General features: G+C 38.2%; 1 protein-coding gene across 19 annotated transcripts in view; it reads left to right on the top strand.

Moving 5' to 3' along the window:
• Positions 1-19489, top strand: part of ATP2B2 (ATPase plasma membrane Ca2+ transporting 2) — a 409505-nt gene that overhangs the window by 366077 nt on the left and 23939 nt on the right. For all 19 annotated transcript variants that reach the window (XM_027701197.1, XM_027701186.1, XM_027701198.1 and 16 more), the window contains 5 exons: positions 4605-4711; positions 5428-5619; positions 13445-13658; positions 17176-17387; positions 18839-18946. In XM_027701197.1, the coding sequence (XP_027556998.1) occupies positions 4605-4711; positions 5428-5619; positions 13445-13658; positions 17176-17387; positions 18839-18946 (833 nt within the window). The remainder of the gene's footprint in view (positions 1-4604; positions 4712-5427; positions 5620-13444; positions 13659-17175; positions 17388-18838; positions 18947-19489) is intronic.

Raw genomic sequence — 19489 nt, 5'->3', positions numbered from 1 at the left:
GCTTTGAAGTAGAGGTAGATTGGAAAAAAAACACTCAAAGTGGTTTATTGTCACAAGTTGTTTATGTGAATTAAAAATCTTAGATATCTCAGTCCTACTGAAATACAGTATGGATTTTAAGGCACCTGTTGGTGTTATTTCATATTTTTTACCCAATTTCAAAATATAACAAGTAAAACCACGTCATTTATACTGATGTGTCCTTATAATGTTATTGCTGAAATAGTTCCAAATTGTCATTTTTAAAATAAAATACTATGGGAAAATACTCTTTAGTGTTGATGGGAAATATCATCAGAAAGTGTAGAAGAAGATATAGAAGATAAAGAAGATAAAAGAAATATTCACTTTACCAATTATATATATGTTCCAATATATTCAAATTAGACTGGAATTAATTTTGTGATATTAAAACATTATTTAAAAACCTCATATTTAAAAAATATTAAAATCAGATATTCTCATGTAAGGCTGATTTGTTAACAAGCAGAAAGGGAACTTTAAAGAAGAAAAGATTAGTAATAATTACCCTTAATTACTAAAATATTTCAAATATTATTGCATGGGATGGTATTATATTTACAACCCCATTAATGTCAACATGCCATGAGACTGGGTAGAATAACAAAAATACAGAAAAGTGCATTAATTGAAATTCTAAAATTAAATATCAGCAAGTTGCAAATTGCAAGTGGGGTTGATTTCCATGGGAGAGAAAATTTCAAAGCTTATTTTTCTTCCAATTCCTAGGAAGAAATATTCAGAAAGTTCACCTGCTCCACAGTGTAAAAACTTCAAGCAAAGAACATAAAAATGGTTTAAAGGAAGTTGGAGCTCTCTTGCATTTGAGTCTGGAGGTCTGTGCTCTGTAAATCCAGCCAGGGCTCTGTAGGTTGTGTGATGTACAGGGCTGGGAGGCACCGATGCCTTCAAGGTTCCCCTTTAGGGTTTCGGCGATAAAACATAAAGCACGATTGCTTCGTGTGTAGTACAGAAACCCTGGTGTTTTAGCTGTGTCCTGCTCTGCATTCTGATATCCTGAGCTTTGGGGGGGACTATTCAGTTAACAATTGCCAATGCTGCCTGTGATGTCAAATATAACAGTTCCACATTACCCTTTAAAGCTCTATCCACGCACGCACTTAAGCCCGTAACTAAAATGAATTTGAGTTTTCTCTTTCAGACAGTCTTTCTAAATTCCTCTTAAATTAACAAGGAGGTTTGGCAGTATTAAAAACTAATCTGAAGAGAACACGAACATGAAAATATATTACTGTGTCTGTCTGTGTTCAGCTTGTCAAAGAAATATAAATCTGTGTGAGCACACGGGAGGATCAGCTTTGCTAACACCTGAACTGATGTGCACCTTGGAAATGCTCAGCTGCAGCTGAGTTTTTCCTGCCTGCCTGTTTGGAGTTAATCAGTTGAGACAGAAACAAACATCTAAACCAGGATTTATTTTTTTTTTCTCCCAGAGCCAAGGTTTTCTTACTGATGCACTCTAAGGGTGACAATGCAAGTGAGGATTGTTTAAATAGAGTAGCATTTGTTCTACAATAAAGAGAGAACCTGAGGCTACATTTGATGGTTGTGGTCTGAGCCATGGGTATTAATAGCTCCTTGTTAAAGGAATGGAAGAGGCATTGTTGGTTAATATTCTTTAAATTATTATCCTGAGTGCATTTGATTTAATGCTTTCTTAATGTTAGATGGAGGGAGGTGGGAGATCCGGGATAAATTCCATTTGTGTATGCAGTGCTGGTACTTTTTATAGCAAGCTTATGCATATTGTGCCCTTCTTGACAGCTCTATATAGTTGTTTTAAATATGATCTTTTCCCTCATCCAAAACAAGCCACTTGCTCTGAAAAACTTCTGCCTTATGTAATTTCTGTGCCTCCTTCCCAAATTCCTGCCACGTCAGCAAAACCCATGTGGAACACACTGTAATGTCATGCTCTAGGTGTGTTCCTGTGGCTGTAGAATAAAATTCTTTTTGACAGAAGAAAGTCATGGTCAAACAGCTTAAGATGAGGGAATTAAACAGCCAAGGCTGTTTTGGTAGGAAGCTTTGCTGAGAGTTTAAGAATTCTCCCGATGGATGTTGCAAACTGGTTTTTCTTAAAACACTGTATGTAAACATCCAGCTGGAGTAAAGCAGTTTATTTTGAAGAAATTTCCTTAATGTTAGACATGACTAATTAATACCAAAGCTTCTTTTTAACCACTTAGAATGAGTGGAAAGGCCAGGGAATGCTAAAGCAATGGTCATTCTCTTTCCTGGCCATCTGTCAGGTCATGTCCTCAGTTCCATTTTTCACTGAGCAGTTGATCTCCACAGCTCAGAACTACAGAGGGAGGGGCCTTACTGGGCATCCCTCTTCTCTTTGGTCTCCTTACACTGTTTGTAAATATTATATAGTTGTAAATGTTATATTTTATTTGATACTGAAGAAAATCCTTCAGGTGAAACCTTATCGCAGCCATGAACAGAGTGATGTTAAAAAATATAAAAAGTAAATGTGTTTGGAAGGAGGTGAGTGCTGGAAAGAAGACAAACATTCAGCAGTGTGAGGAAGGGGGAGGAGGAACAGATTAAAAAGAGCAGGCAGAAGTCAGAGAGAGTAAGTAGAGCTGTGATAAATCCTCTGAATCCCAAATTATCGCTACTGCTCCATTTTAGAAATTTGTCTGACGTACAAATGACAGTTTTGCAAAGACCTTCTCTCTTCCCATGGATAGCACTGGGATCCATCCCCATAATATTGTGCCATGAGTTGCCATATTTCTGATGGCACTGCACTGCAGTTCTGGGGCTCAGATGCTGATGATAACTGAGACCATTTTATCTCTATTTTTCTATGGCTGCTGGTTATGAAGTTCTGTGATCTGGGTTTACCCCACATGCATAGTTTGCATTTAGGGATAAAAATTACTACTAAACCTTGAGAATGACTACCAAACCCTGTAAATTACTTAGGAGCATCCAGCAGTTGGCTGATGCAGGGCAGTGGTAGTATAGTCATCAACATAGTCACTATTTATAGCCATTTATATCTATTAGGAGATTATTAGAACCTCTTCAACTTGATTTGGGTTGTGCTCCCATTTGGAACTCAGTTAGCAGAAGATGCCATCTACCTCTTTCAGAGCAGTTACTACCTTAATGTGTCAGAGACTTAATAATTTCTTGTTCAGAAGCTTAAACTATTAATTTAACATCAAAGGATGTGTAAATAATAAGAGGGGAAGACCGAGATAAATGTTTTTAATAGTAATGAGAGATGATCCCTGTTTACTTAATAATACCAAAGGCAAATCACCCCAACAAACTGCAAGCTGTAATTGTGTAAGATCTTATCAGAATAATGTGCCATTTATCTGAGATAGGGTTTTTTTCTGATTTTCATAAGTCTGAAAAATACAGGGCTCTAACTGCTTCCACACTGCACTGCAATCTTCTGGTGCCTGATAAGCCTGAACCTTGCCAAGAGGCAGCTATTGCTCTGTAATCTGCAATTTCCTATTTCTGGTTAGTTATCTGATATGTGAGTGATTTTATTTTTTTTTCACAGTAGAGTGAAAGCTTTTCACACTGGGTAGGTTTTTGATAATTGTTTTTAGAGGTTATGACTTTGTGCAAAATGTTTTAGCATAAGGAATTTTGTCATTTCTCCCCCTAAGTCATTAATATGGAGAGGTGTTCTTGTATCCTATACAATAATCCTGTGTTCTGGACCCATATTCAAATGGACTCTAATATGGAAATAAAAACATGAGTGGTGAATGATCCACATCCTATTAAAAAACTGGGCTGTTTCTGTAGCCATAGAAAAATTCTTCATTCTTTTCCTTACTTTCCCAATCTGCATAAGTGGAAAATACTTCCCTGCAGGCTAGTTGTGTGAAAATTGATTCACCAAGTGAGAAGCGCTTTCTTTTCTCCAATGATCTCAAAATGAAAGTAGAAAATATTTTATTATGTCTATTTATTAAAATGTTTGGCTCCAGATTTTAAAGAATTATTTTCTACCTTCTTAATCATTGCTTGGCGGAATTGAACATGGCTGTTAAAATGCTCTTCTGGCTGCAGCTAAATAAAATTCAGCAATGAGGTTTCTTATCTTTAGGTTAAACTGACTGCCAGAAGGCCTCCTAGTAAAGCTGATATTACAGTTTGGGCACAGTTTGGGAGAGCCTTAAGCAATCGTATGTCTTAAAAACTTAAGTCTTTGGCAAATCCTTTCCATATATCAGAGTGATGGGTTTACTGTGACATATAATTTTAAATAGTAAAAACCTTCCAAAAGGACGTAATGAGCTGATTTCATTCCCTTTGAAGTCTGTGCAAGTTTTGTTGATGTGTTGATGATGCAGGATCAGAACTTTCCGTGTAATTTCTAATAGTGATGTCTAGTAGTGTAAGATGGTGATGACACTGCTTTCATCATTATTTTCCTTGAAGATCAACTCTGTTGATCTCTGTAAGACTTGTGTGGTATTATGAGCTCTATATTATTCAGGCCCTGCTTTTTTGGAGGGATGTTTTATCTTGCTAATTGTTTTCCATCTGTCTGTACACCCACTCCTGTCCATGTTTTGCAGGTATCATTGACAGCACACAGGTGGAGCAGAGGCAGGTTGTAGCTGTGACTGGGGATGGAACCAACGATGGACCAGCACTTAAAAAAGCTGATGTTGGCTTTGCAATGGTAAAATCTCCAGCATATTTATTGATATTTGTGTCATTATAAATGTGTTGCGAGAGGTTTTTCATTCATTAAATGTTAAGTTGCTTAGTTGTTACTTGTCAGTGAAGACATATATTTGAGGGAGCGAGTCATGTTGCATCAGAATCCTTTAATTTACTGTCAGAGTCACTGTTGCTGCATATTTTGATACTTTTTCAATACTTTACCTAAGGTAATTCTTGGCTATATGCAGAATCCTGTGTCCATACAGAAAAATGAAGTGTTTTCTTCCCAACAGTAGAATACTATTCAGCTTTGGTGAAATCCATCACTAAAGATGAAGATGTCTTCCAAGTGTACTCTGACTATATATATTAAGATACATCATTTTAATTTTTGTTACCAATTCTGATGATATATATTTATAAAATCATCCATGATGAAAATAACTCAGAAGATCAGTAGTTATTAAGCTGATAAATTAAAACACTCAGAACTATCATCACATGAATTCCACTGCTCTGTCGGTTCCCTTTTCTGCATCCTTATTCACTTCAAAAATAGACCAAATTAGCTACATTCCAGCAAATATAAAATGCAGAATGTACTCAGCAGCCACTATTACTATGCTGGGAAACCTTTGTACAACTGTGGACTTGGAATGAGCACGAAGATTTGAGTTCTACCCGCCCCTATGTTTTCTAGTAGGTCATTTCATTCCTGATTGATTTTTCCAGGGTATTGCAGGGACAGATGTTGCAAAGGAAGCCTCTGACATCATCCTGACAGATGACAACTTCAGCAGCATCGTGAAGGCCGTGATGTGGGGCCGCAACGTCTACGACAGCATCTCCAAGTTCCTGCAGTTCCAGCTCACCGTGAACATCGTGGCCGTGATCGTGGCCTTCACTGGGGCCTGCATCACTCAGGTGAGGCAATCCGGGGCCAAATCCCACCACACTGCATTTTCTGAGGGATGGTGCCTCACATTTGATCCTTTGTAAGCAGCAAAGAACTTTTTGAAGTTCTTCTAAGCATTTTAAGTGTATTCAGGATTGAACCGCTCAATGTTAAATAGCTGTTGATGTGTGGAAGTGCACTAATCCATCTTCTCCCCAGAATAACCTGCTGTTTCTTCAGGAAAACTTGCTGTTTCTTTAGCTTTGTTTAGGAGCTGTTAATTTTTGTGTTGCCTCCATATACCTCCCTGCTTTTAATTACATATTATTGTCTCCCTGAGCCTGATGATAGGACAGACAGTGTCAGGCATTAGGAGAAGGAAGAGGTTATGTGAATTTGCCTTTTCCTCTCAGAATGTTTCACTGTTAAATATGTGCTTTTGATGGATTATGGAATGGGATTATTATTTTCAAGAGAGTGGTACTGCCATACAGAAGTAATCCCAGCAGGGGATCTTTTTGACTGATAAAATTATTTTGTTTCTTTCAGGCAATTCTTTTTAATTTCAGGTGCAAATGACAAACCAATTAAATGGCACGTAGAGTTGGACTTTGACATCTCTTTCTTCCTCTCCATCAATCCCTCAGTGCAATCCTGGTTCACATGCCACACCTTTAAGTCTTTTGTAAAAAGCATACCTGAAGGCAAAACACATTTTCTTACCTTCACATGATTGCTTTTTGATTAATAAAATGCAATTTTCTTTTCCCTAAAGAGAAAAAAGAGTGATTTAAGTAGAGTATAAGAGTTTTGTCTTTGAATAGAAAATAGCAAAATGTGGGTTTTAGTGCTGTCACTGCCTAAAATAACATATATTTCAGATGCTGCAGGCAGGTGTTGTTACAAAATGCCTCCTTGGATTGAGACACACTATGGGAAAGCTGATGCTTCCCCCCGTGGTGCATCACACAGATGCCATACCTGTTCCACAGCTAGATTTCACCTCACGAACACCTGAGCAAACCAATGAATAAATCATCAGCTCTGCTTGGGGTAAACTTACACTGTGATCATGGAATTGATACTTGCAACCAGAGACCCAGGTACCTTTGCCATGAGGTAAAACTTCTCCTACACCCTGACTGATGTTTCGAGGCCGTGGTGGTGCCTTGTCACAACTGAGCCTGTGCTGAGGGACAAAACTAGTGATGATGCAGCAAAGTTGGATGAGGTTCCCTTTTCCTGTGGGAAATATTTTCAGGCATATTGAGAAAATGTTTAGCTGTGAAGTGATTGTTGCTGATAACAGAAGGAAAAAGACTAAAACTCCAGGAGATTTTTATGAGCGGTACAAAACCATACAGGAAAAAAGGGCTTAGGTGGTAAGAGCAGCATCACTGGAACTGAGGCAAAGGCTTCTTTTAAGACCCTTTTTTGTAGGCAGCTTTTATTCAGTTGCTGACTAAAAACATTTATTTAGGGTGAAATTTTTTGTTTTATGTGCAGCATCTTCAGTTGCTTTGTGAAAGGACAAAGGGTCTTCACTAGCTATTCACTAGCTAAGGAATTTCTATTTTATTCCTGAAGAGATTAAACATTACTGAATCAGTGCAAGGAGTATTTTAAATCAAGTCTAAGTGGATGTGAAGTGTATAACCAGTGCAAGTATATTCCCCTTTTTAATTTCATCCTTTGAATCATTCCATTGGCTTCTAGAAGGGTTTGGATCAGCCCCAGTGCATTTATATGGCCCCAGTGGTCTGTGAGACCATCGCTGAGCCTGCCAAGTCTGTTGTCCCTGTTTACAGGTTCTAATGGACACTCCCAGAATTCCTGTATTTCCCTGCAAGCAGATTCTTATGCAATTCCTTAACTTGGCAGCAAAGATGCAGATGCAGAGGAGCTGAAAGGAGCTGAAAATGAAATGGTGGCAAAAGGGCAGCAGTTGTTTCCTCCATCGCCGTTTCCACTCCATGGCCTGACCGCGGATAATCTCGAGCAGCTCTCGGTTCTGTCTCATTCAAGAAGGATTTTGCCTCACCAATGAACATTATTATGTTAGGCTTTGACTCTAGCCAGTGAAAGGACATTCTGTTTGGCTCATAAGCTTTACTAAAAATTGCACTTGAGAACATACTGTACCCTCTGGTTGCTGTGAAAAAATAGCTCCAGCACAAAAAATCTTGCATACAACAGTCGAGGTGCACACACACAGATCTAAAGCTGCAAAACTGTGCACAGGTCTTCAATTGCTATTTTGACTGAAACATTTTAGTCCTTAACAGAAAAACGGAGCTAAAATCTGCAGTTTCCAAAAGGCAACACAGCTTCCTGGGACCTTCACAATGAATATAAAGAAAGTCCACTTTGGACTGAATTTTACTTTGCTTTTAGGTAGTCAGTTTGCCTTTCTTTGACAGACAGAGCATGATTTTAGTCCACCATTAATATTCAGGTTAATGAATATTACACAGGCTATCTTTTTGGTGATATTTCATAAAGCCTAGAATGAGAAAAATTCTAAATAAGCAGTAACATTTGTTCTGTGCTTCCTGATAGCATCTCTCAAAAAATCTGTTCTGCTGTTCAGAACCAGCTCACTGGGATGCTTTTGGGATGAAACTTCCTTTACACTTACTCTTTATGATTTCTACTGTTTGTGCTTAAAGGAACTACAAAGATAATAAAAACTTTGCTTGGACTAATTTATTTTTTTTTAACATACGGCTTGTGCTTTGCAACTTAATAGACTTAATTTTATTCAGTCTTGATCCTGCACTGGTATACACTTAAATATGAGTATGTGGTCATCTCCCTGCAGGACTCCCAGTGAAACCACAGCAACCCTGTGTTAATGAAGGGTCTGACTGTGTGAATTATTGGTACGAGTGAAACCAGACCTCCAAGGGGCACCCAGAGAAAGCATTGCCCACGTAGGAGATGATTTGTTTGGCCCAGAGTACCTTAGGAGGGCAATGGAGAGGCTTAAGAAAATCATTAGGCAGAACCTGTGACCATTAGTAGTTAAGAGTCTGCTGGATTTTTTTCTCAAACAGATTAATAAAGTGAGGCTCCTTGCCACTTCTACTTCGGGGAACCGCTGTTTAGTTTAATTCTGTTAATTTTAGACAAATATTATTTTATTATTTATCTACTTCATGCCTGCTTCTACAAGATGCTGCTGTTAGAGAATATCTACAATATCTGCTCTCTCTGTTTTGTCCTGGTCTGCTGTTTCAAGAGATGTTTAACCATGTGTACAGAGCATGTGTGACCCTATGTACTGCTCCAGAGTTATGTAAAGATTATAAAGGAGTAGCAGAGGGCCATCAAATAAGTTATGCAGACTACATCAAATATTATGCAGACTACAAGGGACCAATGCAAATGGTCATTTTCTATTCTGTGTCATGGGTCCCAGCACGAAGTCATGTTAGGGTGACAGAAATCATATTCTAAACAGCATAAGAATTACAGATACAGTGTCACCTGCTGACAAACTTAGCAGAGCTGCTGCCAAAATTACCCCTCACAGGATCTAACTTACACTGGGCCCTGTTTCAGTTTACAGCAGCTCAATCTATAAGCCACAAGTTCTGAATTTTTGACTGATAACGAACTTTTGTGTTGTGGGTCTGCGATTACGTAAAGCATTTTGAGATCTGTGTCATGCAAGAAAACAGAGCTTAAAGCCTCTGCTGAAAAGCTGAATCAGGAACACTCAGCCTGTGGCTGCACTGGTGCTCCTAATTTTGTGTCCAGTGCGTGCATAACACCAGTGAGGAGATCACAGCTCTGGTCCTGTGTCAGTGCAGTTTGTGTGGCACAGTGCAGCTGAGCCATATTCGTTCACCTTATCTTTTAATTAATCTAATTCATTTACCTTTCTCTCTGTGTTGCCACGTGCATACTTTTAAAGTGATCAGGGCTGTCTTGACCGGTTTGTGTATGATTGTCCTTTCTGTACAGCAATTGCTGCCTCAGGTTAAACTGATCGTTTATTTTTCCAGTGGATTTATGAGAGACCAAATCTTGCATTCTGACTTCACTCTCTGAATAAGGGTTTTGCAGAGCCCTTGATTGGTTCAGTGAATGTGGTTCTTTGGATCTCTGCCCACGATTATTGTGAGTTTTGCACTTCCAGTGAGTCATTGCTCCACATCTCTGGGTGTCATATAGAGTTCTATATGTGCTTTACAAAGCCACAAGGCTCATCCTGGTTCCTGTCCCCCACATACCCACAGCACCAAGAAAACATTAGGTCATTGTGTTTGGAGCTGTTAAAAGCAATCTGGATATGAACAAAATAGAGATTTTAAAATGCAGTTCAGTCAAATGGAAACAGTTTTTTACTGGAACTATAGAGCAAATGTGTTTATTTCCATGCCAGATTCTGTCTGTGTCTCCAACTGCTGAGGCAATGTAACTATTCCAAAAGGTTGCACTGAATAAAGGGAAGACAAAGACTGTGTTTTAGCATTTTACATTCAAATTATTGTTCTTGTACTTTGAGAAGGACTTAATGTTTTAGCAGAAATTAGGAGCTGAAAACAGTGACTCTATAGGACATTATGTTTGGAAAATTAAATGTTAATTAAAAAGCACTGTAACATTGAACTACTCCATGAATCACTGATTGTTTTTACAGATCTTGTTCAAAAAAAAGGGGATGATCTATACTTACGTGTATAAGGCAGTAATTTACATGGTTATAATGTTTTACTGCAGAACTGTATTTGGCAAATCCTAAAATAATAGCACAGGCAAATTTGAAAAAGCTGTAATATAAAATCAAAGTCTGTACTGTTTAGATTTGTTTTGGCAAGGCTTAGAGGCGTGGAAATAGAATTAAGGATGCCACTTCCGTACAATTAGTAGACACTGTGATCCAGCAGCAGAAGTGAGGGCTGATATTTTTTTGCATTAATATATAGAAAGTTAATCTACCAGAAATGGTCATTTTTATGAATCTACGCATGTGTTCCGTGACAAGTGGGAGTAAAAAGGTAAGGGTGAAAATACCTTTTTATTCCCTCACAACTTGTCATCTAAATCAAAAGTAACAAGCTCTAAAATTTGTGAGGCTCTGCATGTCACAAAAGATTTGTAGTGTATTTCCAGCCTTTGGCAATTTTTACTTTTAAGTGTTTCCAAGATGAAGTGTAACATCACTTGATTTAAGGGACATTTTCCTTTTACCTCTAGGCCAAAGCTAACCTATTCCAAGGTCAAGTGGAAAGGAATTTGATGAATAAGTGGTTATTTTGGGTGGTTTGTAGTTTGAACAGCTTTCATCCCCAAAGTTTGCAGAAAGGGAATTAAGAACTGTTAGCCAGTCAGTCAGTGGCTAAAACACAGTGCAAAGAACATTGATTTGCATCCCACTTGCATAAGTGACTAAAATCTGTAATGGAAGTCTAAACTCCTTAGCTGATACGTATTTTCCTCAGTTTCCACCAACTAATCAGAAATCAGATAGAGCTGCAGTGGAAATTTCATTCCACTGCCTGCCCAGACTAATGTGTGTTTAATGTTTGGGCTTCAGCCTAGAATGAGCTCTCACACTTGACTGAACAGTGTAGCACTGCCAATAATAGATAATTATTAGGGGCACCATAGCCACCCAAGGTGATTGGCAGTGTGAAATGGTGAGAACATGTTGTTGCCAAAACTGATGAATGCCAATTACAGTTGTGTGATTTAGAGACTGAAATAATCTGCTTTTGCGTTGTGCTGGGAGCATGGCAGGCTCTGATAGACACCTGAATATCTGACTCTATTTATTAAGCATAGCAGACAAAGTCAGTTTTATTGACATGGAAGTCAGCACACGAAGCGGAAATTGAGCTGTTGTAACATCCCAACTCGGAGAATGTTTGTTTCTCAAGAAAACTTATCAACTAGACAGGCAAAAAATATGACAAGGAAAATTGCTCAGCAGAAAAGATGTTTTCCTTTTTCCCTATATACTGTGTTCTGTGCAGGGCCTCTGAGCTCTATCAGCAAACTGCTTTTACTGCAAGTGCTCTCTTTTTTGGAGCCATATGTATTAATAAAAATAAATGAGGTCTCGGTTTGAAATGAAGTTTGTCCTGATCACTTTTAGTTTTTTAGCACCTCTAAAGACAAAAGCATTTCCTGTTTCTGCAGCTGCATATCCAAGGAATGAGCTGAACCCTCCAAATAAGCCCAGTTAATGCAACCCATAACCAACAGCTCAAGAATCTATTAATGCTAATCTTCCTCCTTTCCATGATGTAGCCAACCTGTAAGACTTAGAAACAGTAGGTTGCCTTTCTCCATCCCTTTGAACAAGCCAAAAGGGATCTTTTTTCTTTAGATAAGTGAAATACATCAAAATTTGTGCAAATGTTCTGTTAAAAATGTGTTTTAAGAAGAAATAATATTTCATCTCAAGAGGGAGTTGAATATAAACCAGATCCACCAGAGACTAAACAACTTGCCCTTGTTGTCCGTATCTACTTGGGATAATGAATGTGTATTGACCCATATTATTTGATAGCATTTCATTAAAAGTGAATGTTTAACCCTTTGAAGGAAATGGCAGAGTTCTTAAAGTTTCTGCTGGCTTTGCTTTGCTTTGTGTACTGTTCCCAAAATTTCTGTGCTTCGCTGCTGCAGCACCATGGTAATGTAGTGCACAAAAATAGTGCTCTCTCTTCCAGCTTTCACACTGTAGATTAACTCCATTTCATTATGAAATTTGTCATACCTTATTACTTTTGAGATTCTGTTTTCCTGATGAAAATGGTCTATTTGAAAAAGGAAGCAGACCTTACTAGTGCTGCCAATTTTCTGTGAGGTCTGAAGGCACAGGAGGTTGTTGGATACAGCAAAGAACGTCTTTTGTTTTTCCTCTCCGGGGTCCTTGAAGCAACTGCATCAATCTCCTCTCAGAGTTGCCCCAATGAACTACACATCCAAACTTTACAATAGTTGTCCAGCCTTTGCTGAGAGCTGTGTTTGCTTTATTTAGTTACTTCTGGGGTTTTTTAAACACAACCTAAAGTTCTCTGTACTATGACCATAGATTTTGTGTGAGGAAAGAGCTCCTTCTAGTGACTGGCAAGCTGCTTCAGGAGCTACATCCTGCATCCTCACAAATAGCAATATTTGGCTTTTTTCATTCCATATCCATAGTTCCAAATATGGAATCCTGTTTCCAGTAAAATAATAGTGGCTGTAATAAAAGATTGTCTTGCTCTTGCACATTTGATATAGTTTATTAAGTTTCGGAGTATTTTTAACATCAAAATATCAGGCTTTTTTTTTGATGTCACTATTGTTTTTTAAAGGTCTTATTTAAATACATTATATAAAGATGCCTCTGTAATTGTTTCATAAATTTTAAAAATTTCAAGCTTTTTCTGAGAAAAACATTAAAGATAAGTAGGTTATAGTAAAAAAGGGAAACATTACTTTTTAAACTGTTTTAATATAATTTTTCTCTCGGGAAAGAAACTCCCACTTGCATTATCTAGTTACCTAAATTCAGCTGAAATTTTAAGCATGAGGTAACGGAGAGTATTGTGATAAGTATTATGAAGTGTCACTCTTATGCTCTATAAGATGTGATTGCAAACGTTCCTGATTTAAATGACTGCAGAGAAATCATTTCTCTTTGAAGATCATTGATCACATTGTCACAGATCATTGTGCTTCCTGTGATTCTGGTCTTGCAGAGGAAATATAAGAAAGGTCACAGCAGCTCAGATTTCTGTGGGTATTTCTGTGTCCTCTCTCAGCCCTGCTGGAAGAAACGACATCCCGTTAAACGACCCGAAAGCCATTATTTTCCTGGGAAACATGTAACTTCCTAAATTGTCTCCACAGGACTCTCCTCTAAAAGCCGTGCAGATGTTGTGGGTCAACCTAATCATGGACACCTTTGCCTCCCTTGCTCTGGCCACGGAACCCCCCACAGAGGCCCTGCTGCTGCGGAAGCCGTACGGCAGGAACAAGCCCCTCATCTCCCGCACCATGATGAAGAACATCCTGGGCCACGCTGTCTATCAGCTCACCCTCATCTTCACTCTGCTTTTCGTTGGTAAGAAACAATCAGACTTAGGTGATCGTTACACTTAGACTTAATTGTTGCTTGGTTTAGAAGCCCTTGTGCAACTTAACTCGTCAAAATGCTTTAATGCAGATTTATTAAGGCTGTCTTAGTTTTACAGTTTGTTCCTGGGGCTGGAAACACAACAGATGGAATGGGTTTAGTCACCTTCCACGTGTAGTTACCTCAGTGAGCTTTTTTGCCTCCTCACAAAACATAGATTTGGCAAAACTTTATAACAAAACACAGCAGGGAAAATTACATTTTAATAGGAGTATCTAGGCCTGCTTCTATACTGAATTTTCATTTTGAGACCTATTATCTGGAGTAGGCATGCAACAACAAATTAAAAAACCCTAAAATTATAAAAGAAACCACAATGAAAATCAAGATCCATTTTACCAAGAGCTGGAGAAGCTCTAATCGGGAGCAAAATGTCTGCCACAGACAAGAATAATGTTGATCTTAAGTAGTATAGAAAGAAAGTAATCAGTATTAAGTGATACAAATAACACTCTGCTTTGACATTTAATTTCTAGAATGGATATTAAAAGGGGACAAAAAAATCTAATTTATTAGATTACTGGATTCTTCTTCAGGCCTTGCTAGCAACGGATGCTTTTTATAGGTTGCATTTTGGAGAGGGGAGGGAAGGAGGAAGAATGTTTCTTGCTGCAGGGAATAGTAGGAACTAATAATAGATTCTGTTGCTCCACAATAATAAGTGAACTTGCTCAAAGGACTGATGATTTTTTCAGTTGGGTATTGTCTCCTTGTCACTGTGTCATCGTTGTTAAATTGCATGTGTTGTTGCTCAGGTTACTTTTTTCCTACATACACAGACTTACAGATAAGCTGCAAACGGAAATTTATGATTTTTTAGGAGGTTTTTGAGCTCCATTTTGGAAAGTCTTGCTCCACCTTATCGCCATCTGGCAGCTTATTTGGGATGCTCAGAGGAGATGGTGGTCTGTTTGCAGTGGAGTTACTCGAACCAAAATAATTGCCAGGTTTTTGAAGAGAGGTGGTCTGTAATATTGTTACACTCACAGTGTATTTTGAGAATGTCTAGCAAGTCTTAGGTAATTATAATATCAGATTCTCTGAGCAGGTGTAGAAAGTCTTGGTAATTCATGTGATATGAATCTTGGAATGAGAACGTCTGTGAACTTTATGGGAAGTTATAATGGCTTTTTGATGAGTTTTATGGTTTAAAATACTTTATACTAAGCCAGATGCAAAGAAAACCCGGCTTTTTCATCCTATTTTAATTTCCTGAGTGCCTCTGGAAAACTCATGCACACTTTGAAGGACACAGCCCAACCAATTTTCTGATAAGCCTAGGAAATAATCTTTTACTTTCTAAACTCTAGCAGGTTCAGCTTTGCAGTGACACGATGTTCTGAGCTCAGTGCTTTGATAATTAAACCCCAAATTAATGAGAATTATTTCTGTTTTGATCAAATAATGCTTCATTTTTTGTAGTAGGTTTCTGTAGAGACTAGTACATCAAGTTTTTCTCTTTTTTCTTATCATGTGGCAGAAATACCTTGTGTTTGAACATACAGTAAGGTCTTGGAAGCATCAGGCACATCAGAAATCCAGAAGTCACTGCCTAGTCCTGTCAGGCTGTAGTAAACAAAATCTTAACCTCAGCAACAAGGCATAATAAACTAAAAGCTTTGCTGTAACACCTTTTGGAACAGGTTTGGAAATAAAAACTAATTATGGATTTAACCCCTGCCATTCCACAATAGCAGCGTGGTCTTCTGTGCCAATTGAGCGATGCAGTGCAACAACAGAGACTTAAGGACAGGTGCCTTCACTGAGGGGAAATATTCACATATTTGTGTTTGTGTGCGTGTGGAATGAAAGCCAACAGATGTAATTTGTGCGTGTATATGTGTGTGTATCTATGAAAGATAAAACTGTGATAGCTGTTTGCTTTCATTAATTTTTTCCTTTATTGTTTATATGTAGTAGGCGGAATGTTTCCAGTGCTTAGTTACCTCTCTGGAGATGTATAGTCTGCTTAAAACCCTCTGCTCTCTCACAGTCTGTGTTGTGGTCTCATGCTGTGTTACTGACGTACTCGTGATATCACAGTCTGCTTTCTGTCAAAAGGCGATAAGGCAAATTCTTTCTTTTGGAAATGTGCTCATTATTCCCTGTGACTTGAACGTGAACTGCTCGAATATCCCAAGGCAGAAAAACACTCCCTGTTAACTTAGCTGTTGGAATTAACAGCCTCGGGAGAAACCCTGAGGAAACCTTTCTTCTTTCTGCAGAAATTCTGAATACAATGCCAGTGGGAGAGCAGAAAAACGTTCAAGCTTTAATTTGCTTTTATTAACAAAACACTGGTTGTTAAAACTAGTGGTATCGCGATAATCTTCTGCACTCTTATTTCACTCATTATTTACATTTCCATGTGAATGCCCCATCCTTACATTAGACTCTTTCAATGGCTGGATGTCATCTGTGAACTTTGTGTATTAGAAAGGGGATGGAAAATGGGACATGAGACAGAATGTTCACTTGTAGCCCAGAAAACCAGTATTATCCTGGGCTGCATCAAAAGGAGAGTGGCCAGTAGGTCGAGGGAGGTGATTCTCTCCCTCTCCTCCCCCCTTGTGAGACCCCACCCCGATCACCGTGTCCAGCTCTAGTTTTAATCTGAAAGAGGAAAGGTTTGAATGGACACAAGGAAACAAATTTTTTTACAATGGCAGTGGTGACACACAGGAAGTGAATGCCCAGAGACACCGTGGATGTTCCATCATTGCAAGTGTTGAAGACCAGGTTGGATGGGGCTTTGAGCAACAAGATCTACTGAAAGATGTCCTTGCCCATTGCAGGGGGACTGGACTAGATGATCCTTAAAGGCCCCTTCCAACCCAAATCATTCTGTGATTCTATAAGAAAAGAGGTCCCTTGGGTGCAGGTATCTTTTCTAAACTTACCTCATTTTTTCAGTCGCTCATCATGGGTTGTCATCTTGCTTTTTATTCATCAGATCTTGAAGTGATAGTGAAATTATCAAAATAAAGAGCAATGCCTGATGTTGCTCAAACCCAAATCTATTTAAAACTACGAATGTCTGTGCTATTTATCACTGATATCCTTGAATGGTTGTTATAAAAAGTTATGCCACACTGGATTAGTAAATGGGTAAAACCTGCTGAAGAATAGCTGCTTCGAATTACTGTAGAAAATGGCAAAAATACTGTCAATGGTTTTAAGTGCATCAGAAGGAACTGACTGCTTAGAACAATTACTGTTGGTTAGAGGAAGAGTACTACTGACAACTTTTCATAGGTATACTGAGTTATTAGCTGAGTCATCATTTTGAGAAGCTTCTTGCTCAGAAATTTTCGCTGTGTTTTGCTCACTGGTGCAGGAAGGAAGCTGGTAAAGCAGAGCGTGGAAGGCGACCAAAGTAAACGAGGGAAATACAAATCTGTTTAATTTATTCTGGTGGAAACTTTTGTTTTTGTCTTATACCCAGGCGAGAAAATGTTTAAGATTGACAGTGGGAGGAATGCACCACTTCACTCTCCTCCTTCAGAGCATTACACCATCATCTTCAACACCTTTGTCATGATGCAGCTTTTCAATGAAATCAACGCACGGAAAATCCACGGCGAAAGGAATGTCTTTGATGGCATCTTCAGAAATCCTATTTTTTGCACTATTGTACTGGGTACATTTGCTATCCAGGTAATGATTTGTAGCTTTTTCGGTGTGTGATTTTATTTTTTTTTCAATTTTAAATCTAAGTGCTGTAGGAGGGACATTTAATAGTAAACCACCTGCTTTCACAGATTTTGTCAATCAATACAAGTGTTAATAATAGTAAATATTATGTTGCCCTATTAATCCAACAGAAATTTTGATCATTATAACCAGGTTAATTCTTAAATTAATATTAGCATGTCCAATAATAAGAGCCATCTATATTTGTTGATATTATAACTTGTTTTTAAAGAAGAAATTATTCTATAGTATACTAGCAAAGCGTTTTAGAGTTATTTACTACTACATGAATAGGCAAATTTGCCTTCAAGTACCTAAAGCTGAACTGTTCTTCTGTTAAATGCCACTGCCAGATGCTCCTCAATATTCTCAGGAATCCTTCTTCTTAACAGCAGTTCTTCATGTTCATCCCCTGAGTTTGCTGTCCCAGTCGAATGTGAACATAATTACAGTAATACATTTTCCCCAAAAGGTTGTAATTTTTCTTATGTTAGAAGTCCAATTCCTCCTCCTGCTCCTGTATCCATCCATCTGCTGGCATCTTTCCTGTGCTTGATGTATTTGATATTACCTTTTAGAAATCTTAGAGTTGAGCTATTTCTCTCCTGACATGGTTGCTCAGTTCTGCAATGGCATCCTGGAGACTCAGTATTGGGACCTTTCTCCTGGAAGGAGTAACGAGGAGGATGGAGCTATTTGAACCTGAGCTACAGTGGTTTGAAACAGGAAAGGGAAGCTACTCGGTAAAATAAGTATTGGAGAAAGGACACAAGTGATAAACAGTAGAACTTGGTAGTGATGATCCTTAGTTCAAAACCATGGGTTTAATACCATGAACTAAAATTCTGGCAGTTTAAATATCTGGTTTGTGATGTCAAGTTTTGCGGTGGCACTACTAACAAGAAATATCAATAATATCTGATTTTCAGTTAGTAAAACCTTTTCAGTCTAATGAGGATTACAAACCTATTCAGATTCTCTATGTGTTGGTTATCCTGCTCCAAGGTGTGTGGTTTTGCCACCCTCTGTCTATCTATTATAGCACATCTCTAAGTGTGCAATAAAATGTTAATCAGAGGGAAAAATCTGTTCCAAAATGACATCAGAGTCAACACATCCCCAGCTGAGAACACTCAGGAACTGGGAGAGTACAGGGAGACAGTCCTGTTTTGGTTTTCCTGGCCATTGTTAGATAGATATGAGGCTAAGAAAGCTTAGTCTGAACTGGTATGGCTTTTTCTGACCTTTAATTCAGAGTGCATAAGTTCATGTGGTTTGATTTTTTCTTTTATAGTGACTGAGATTCTGCAGCTTCTTTTTTATTTGTTTGGGTTTGTTTTTTTCCCGTGTTTGGTTGGTTCCCCCCTCTCCCCCCCAAAAAAAATTTACCTCCTTTCTTGTGATTTTCTTTGTAGATAGTAATTGTCCAGTTTGGAGGAAAACCATTTAGCTGTTCTCCCCTGCAGCTTGACCAGTGGATGTGGTGTGTATTTATTGGATTAGGAGAACTGGTATGGGGTCAGGTAAGTGAGCATTCAGGAATGTGCAGATTCATAGCTCTGATATTGTTCATACTCCTCCTCTGCTGTGGTTTCCTTGATGTCTCAGTGTCGTGGGTAGCACAGATTGAAATACAGCTCTCTGAGAACTTCAAGGGTAGATCTGGTAGTAAATGCAGTTAAATTAATGTGTCATTTGAAATTTCTGCTACATCCCGTGTCATCATTAGCTAATACATAATTATACATAGATATAAAAGCAAATGCCAATGAGATCATTAAATCAGTTGGGATTATCTGTCTGGGAGTAATAATACAAACACAATCACTATTGTTAAAATAGTACATTATTCTTTTAAGTACAAACACACGTTGCAACATTAATAATAATATTTTTTTCATCTTTGAATGCATTATTAATGTATTTAAGTTGGTGCCACCTGATACAGTAAAGAAAAATGTTAAGTTACACCTTTTTCTCTCAGATGTAAAGATACTTGTAGATCAACAGTTTGTCACTATGAAGGAAGAGGGAAGGAATTGCCAACTGTAGCTGAACACTGATAT

Source organism: Neopelma chrysocephalum, unplaced genomic scaffold, assembly GCF_003984885.1.
Source record: "Neopelma chrysocephalum unplaced genomic scaffold, ASM398488v2 Primary Assembly neopelma1_151, whole genome shotgun sequence".
NCBI lineage: Eukaryota > Metazoa > Chordata > Aves > Passeriformes > Pipridae > Neopelma > Neopelma chrysocephalum.
This window is presented reverse-complemented; position numbering and strand designations above follow the sequence as displayed.